Source organism: Protobothrops mucrosquamatus, unplaced genomic scaffold (assembly GCF_001527695.2).
Source record: "Protobothrops mucrosquamatus isolate PMUCROS unplaced genomic scaffold, P.Mucros_1.0 scaffold930, whole genome shotgun sequence".
In the NCBI taxonomy this organism is placed as follows: Eukaryota; Metazoa; Chordata; class Lepidosauria; order Squamata; family Viperidae; genus Protobothrops; species Protobothrops mucrosquamatus.
This window is the reverse complement of record NW_015387181.1, coordinates 167,112-173,061: the sequence shown is the minus strand read 5'-3', so window position 1 is coordinate 173,061 and position 5,950 is coordinate 167,112. Positions and strand designations below refer to the sequence as shown.

The window sequence follows — 5,950 nt, the reverse complement described above, 5'->3', positions numbered from 1 at the left end:
CGAGACTGGGGGATGGCCCCAGGGAGAGGGGCATGGCAATTTGACTGACTTAGTCTATATGGGCAGAAGACAAGCAAAACCCATTGGTGGATTCTCCACTTGTCATACTGGAGAAGCTGTGCAATCTATCCTATTTTATTAGTTTACAATCTATGTTCAAGATCTAAGATACTTTGATTTTTTTCTGACAAATGCTGTTAATTATGTACTTTGAATGATTGATGTTTATTTTTCAGTGAACAGTTTTCATTATTGAGTCTTTCACCCTTTTTCCCCCCCACAAATGCAGGAGAAACACTGGAAATAGAAAAAAAAAGCCCTTTCTTGATACCTATCGTAACTACATAACATATTTAACAATGCAAAGTTGCATTCCTGTCTCAAAACATAATTCTTTGATGATATAAACTAAGGACAACTAAGAAATCCATATTTATTTCAATTGAAATGAAATTGAGAATATGAAATATATATTTTCATTCATTTTTAACTGAATTCTTGTTTGTATTTGAATTTATCTGCACTTTCTAATAGACAACTATTTTAAAAGATACTTATTCACTGGGTAAAAGACTGCTGGAAAAAGAATAGATATGTAAGTTCCTACATCAGGCTATTTCCTCAAATATGTTAGAAGAAAGATTATGAAAATCTGAAATATCAATTAAAAAGTCACGACAAAATACCAGGTTAGATTTTTAAGTTTATTTATCATTGAAGTTAACACATAGCAGCAAGTTCTGTGTTGGCTTCAATTAAAAACGATCACTAACATTGCTATTTCAGCCCCAAATTGAAGTCAACCCACTCTTACTACAAAGCACTTGGTTTAAAGGTAAAGCACTTACCCTGAAGACAAGAAATTCAGAAGGAAAGGAGGAGTAAGTGATTCCTCCACAGATCATGTATATGAAATGACACTATATAAATGTTTCAAAAGGCAGAGATTACCAATACCAGAAAGAGCAGTGTCTATACACAGCAAGGAACAAAAATGCTCAGCAAAAAGATTACTCAAATACTTTCAATTTTAAAAGCCTGTTGTTTCAATACTACTGTGGCACTCATTGTGAAAGTAAAGACTGCAAATGGCTTGATAAGACTGTGCATTCAAGTAGAAATCTACCAAAAATAAACAAAAGAAAAATTCCCAGCCTAGCTAAAAGACCCATGACATTTATTCTATATAAATCAAATTAAAACATACTGAATCTAGTAATACTACCAGCAATAGCCTCTGCCATCAAATACCAATTTTAGACTGTACAGCGTTACAAAGTCATTTGTTTATGGAACCAGAAACATTGTTTTAAACATATGCTTTGCAGGCCATATCCATTTTAAGGTATAAGGTTATTTAACATAAAAAACAGATTTATTTTTGACTGAGATGTACATGCCACTCAAAGATACCTATAGAATTTATTTTTTTTATTCTTACCACCAAGTGATCTGTGACATACAATTGAAATTTTAGATAACCAGTATTTAATTTCCAACTATTAGTTGTAAGTTCTGTGCATGATCAGTTTGCATACAAGTTAAGAGTTTCATGCTTTCATATTTCTAGAAAACTTTGTTAAAGAATTCAAATCCAGACTCTTAAAGCACCAATATTATAATCTGTTATCAAATCAATGCAAAACACCAATTAAAGCCTGTTTAGGTTTTGAACTTAGCGTCGTACAGTGGTCCAACCCTCTTCATCAATTTCATTTTTAGTGCGACGAAGGGATTCTCGGTCTTTATCTGTTCTCCAACCTTTCTCTTTCTCACCATCTTTTTCTCGTTCTTTGGAAACAGCAGGACCAGGAGTAGGAGCAGCAGTAGGTGGTCTTCGGATTGTTTCACATTCTTCACGTTCTTCTTTTCTATCATCACCACGTCTCCAAGAGCTCACTGAAAAATAAAAAGCAGTATTTAAGCTGTACTTCATTTACTGGGCTATGTAAGGAATCAAAATCCAGAAGAATGAGTTTAATCTGATTAGAATTAAAAATATCTTGGAGGAATTTACAAGGTAATGTTTCTACTGCAGGATGAAAAGGTAATGAAGCATAACCACAGAACAAAATTAAGGAATAAGAAATAATTGCATTGAATTAATACATTCTACAATTTAAGACTATAAACACTGTACTACCAACGTTTCAGAATTCAAAATTAGGGTTATATGTATTACAAAAACTTATAGAATTACAAACTTGGAAGAAAATAATCATGGCATTGTTGAGTACCGAATGATAATTTAGATCACATGGTTCAATTCACCATAAAGATTCTGTGCATGAACTCACATTTAAGTATTTCTGATACCGTGTTTCCCCGAAAATAAGACCTGGTCTTTTTTTTTTTTTTTTTTGACCTCCAAAAGAGGCACCAGGTCTTATTTTTTTTGGGGGGGGGGGAGTCTTTTTCACTCACCTCAAAGCGACAGCCCCACCCAGCCGGCCCACTTCTTCTGCAGCTGAAGGAGCAGCTTCATTCTTCAGCTGAGAATGGAGCTCTGGCCTGCATTTTGCAGTCAGAAGCCTTCTGGAAAGGCCTCTGCAGCCGAGAACCGAGCTACAGATTCAATCCATAGCTCGATGTAATAATTCATTCCCTTCTTGAGAAACCATAACTATATCCAACATTTTTCATCCAGTTTCCAATCTTTCCTTTCTAGAGGTGGTGGTGATTATGTAGCAGCTCCAAAGAAGTCTGAAAGAAGAGAATCATCTGGACTCCTTTCAGTCAGGATTTAGGCCAAGGTATGAAACCAAGACAGGACTGATTGCACTTTAGGATGGTCTCTGGTGAGGATGGGATGGGGATCATGCATCAGTCCTTGTTCTTCTTGACCTCTCAGAGTTTTTGGTATCATTGATCATAATACCACTGGTATTACTGCTTTGGGGGGGATTCAGATTTTCCTCCTTCTTCCAGGATCAGTTCCAGTTGGTGTTGATAGGGAAGGAGATGTTCAGCCCAAGGCCCTTATTATGTGGAGTGCCACAAAGTTCAGCGATGTTCCCTTTCCTGTTTTAACATCTACATGAAGTCACTGGTGAGGTCATTTATTGGCTCAAGATGAGGCATCATCAGTATGTTCTGTTCACAGTCCCTCATGCCATGGTCATCCCCTACTTGGATTACTGCAGTATGTCCAAATGGGGCTGCTCTCAAAGTGTTTGGAAACTTCAGATGATGCAAAATGTGGTGGTGTGCACAGTTACCAGTACCAGTCATTCAGCGCATGTGGTATGTCTGCTCCGTAACCTACATTGGTTACCACTTTGCTTCCAGATGTAATTCAAGATGCTGGTAGTTACCTTTAAAGCAGGGGTCCGCAACCTGTGGGCCATGGCCCACTACCAAGCCATGGCCTCTTGGCCACTGGGCCACGTGAAGGGATGGCTACTGCACGCACTTGTGCGTGCACTCACCCCCACTTGCGCTAGCGCCACCCCGAGCATCCCTGACACTAGCATCGCCCCACCCTGAGCATCCCCCAGCACTAGCGCTGCTCCGAGCATACCATCAGCGCTAGAACTGCCCCACCCGAGCGTCCTACTGACACTAGCACCACCCCAAGTGCCCCCCAGGCGCCGGTGCCACTCAAGCATTCTGCCACTAGCGCCACCCTATTTACAGCACTCGCACGGCCCCATTTGTGTTTGTGCTTGACCTGTTTTCGTGTGCATATGTGCACACAGCCCATTTGTGTGTGTGCGCACAAGCGTAACAGTGCCTGCCTCCCTTTCCAGGCTGCCAAACCAAAAAGGTTGGTGACCTCTGCTTTAAAGCACTTCATGGCTTGGGGCTGGGCTACCTCTGGGACCATCTCTCCCCAGTGGTGTCTATGAGTACTGTGAGATCCAGCAGAAGCATGCTCTGGGTCCCATCTATAAGAGAGTGCTACCTGGCAGGGCCTAGGAAGAAAGTCTTTTCTGTAATGACAACTGCTCTCTGGAACATAATTACCCCAGAGATTAGACTTATCCTAACCCTGCTGGACTTTTGCAAGGCATGGAAAATTTGGCTTTGTCATCAAGCCTGGGGCTCTGTTAGTATAGGTGAGCCCATTTCTTGGTATTGGTAGTGTTAAATCAGCTGCTATGCTGTTTTATGTTATTTCTGTTGTTTTTAAACTTGTTTTTAACCGTTAACCTCCTAGAGATGGATGCATATGAGAAATGCATATGAAATGGTTGTCCATATACATTTATTAAATATATAAAAATAAATATACACCACCTGCATTTTTTGTAATGGAAATGCATTCCCTATTTCTCTGGTAGGATTTATATAACAATAATAGAATTGGGTAGAAGTAGTCTACCTTCTTCCCGATCTGTTCTGGGTGGAGGTCCTCTCCTTTCTCTCTCTTCCCCATGGCGATCTCGAAGATCACGACCAACACGGTCATCTCTAGAGTCACGACCACCTCTGTCCCATTCATCACGACGACCTGAATCTCTCCAGCTAGAGGTTTCCTCAGCTGGTCCTCTTCTCCAAACAGTGTCATCCCTTTAATTATAAAAGTTATATCAGTCCTAAAGAAAGGACCTTCAACTACAGGTTATCTGCAAGAGAATGACTTATACCATCGGTATTTTCATATAAATTGCAATTGGCATTGGGAAAGAAGTATTTAAAAAAGATAATGGATATTTAAAATGCCTTTGGAAAAAAATAATATACAGGTTAATGTTAATGGTTAATGACCACTCATGTAGCAATCTTCCAAAATTACAACAACCCTGAAGAAGTGGTACTTATGAGCAGTCCTCGGAGTTTCAGCCATCCCAGCACCCCAGCAGTGACTGATCATGATCTGGGCAACAAGTCCACAATTACAATGGTTGCAACATCCTGTTGTCATGTGATCACCACTCACCTTCGCATGAGCAAAGTCAATGGGGAAACTGGCAGGAAAGATTACAACTGTCTCCTGTAAGTTCCTACTCCTACTCCCACCGCTTTTTATCCGGATGAGCCTACACGCTGTAGCACATGCAGCCACTCCTTGCTGGTTGCCTTCAAGCCACAGTAGGCACTTACCCAGTGCCAGCTTGCTTGCCTCCCCCAGACTTACGATTTCCTGTCAGCTTCCCCATTGACTTTGCTTGTTCAAAGCTGGCATGAAGCTGCAAGGAGGTCCTTGCTTAAGGTCTTATGATCCTCACTTAATGACAGCAATGGAGACTGTAAGGATTGCTGTTGCTAAGTGATGTGGTCATGTGACATAGTGCTTTATGACCACATTGCTTAGATAAGCAAGGACTATCTATAAAATGGAAGCATCCCTAAATTTTTGTGAGCATGCAAATTGTTTCTGTAGTATCTTTTTTTTAAAAAAGAAATATTTCCAACCCAATGGAATATTGGGGAAAAAGTATGCAAAGGTACTCCGGATTTTCTCTTTACATTCTGTCTGTCCATCTGTCTGTCAATCAGCAAAGCAGGTCCCAAAAGACAGAAAAGAATGGAACCAAAGTGGTTTGGTGGGAAAAGGAACAAAAGAAAGATTGACTTTGAAATTGGTCAGATGAGGCCTACAGACTTTAGGAGAAAATTCCCCCAGTGGATCCAAAGAGGCAGTACAGGATGTCATTTAGGAAGTTGATGACCACTCCATTCTAACCCCTCTCTCTTGGTCACACAATTCAAAGTGAAGGATATGAAGCCTATTTCATGCTTCCTAATCACATGCATACATGGACTCCCCACCTCGGACTCCCCACCTCGGACCTATGCATTCCAGGACGGTCCTGTTGACTCTGCGCGACTCACCCCTCGCGCAGGCCTGGCCCACCAACATTTCCAGGGCCTACCTCGATGACGGGGTGTGGAACCCCGAGAGGTGGCATGCAGGGATTATCGATAAAAAACTGTTTAAATTGACGAAATTGAAAATGTTTTTAGAGGGGTGTTTTAATAAATTTTTAGGGGGATCCAGGGTGGG

The 5,950-nt window shown here is 40.7% G+C and overlaps 1 protein-coding gene across 1 annotated transcript in view; it reads right to left on the bottom strand.

Annotated features, from left to right (window-relative positions):
• Window positions 1-686: 686 nt before the first annotated feature.
• The window catches only part of EIF3A (eukaryotic translation initiation factor 3 subunit A), a 37,745-nt gene continuing 32,481 nt past the window's right edge, over window positions 687-5,950 (bottom strand). The window contains exons 22-23 of the mRNA XM_015819470.1: window positions 4,325-4,512; window positions 687-1,899 (exon numbers count right to left, since the gene is read on the bottom strand). Of these exons, the coding sequence (XP_015674956.1) occupies window positions 1,676-1,899; window positions 4,325-4,512 (412 nt within the window). The 3' untranslated portion in view covers window positions 687-1,675. The remainder of the gene's footprint in view (window positions 1,900-4,324; window positions 4,513-5,950) is intronic.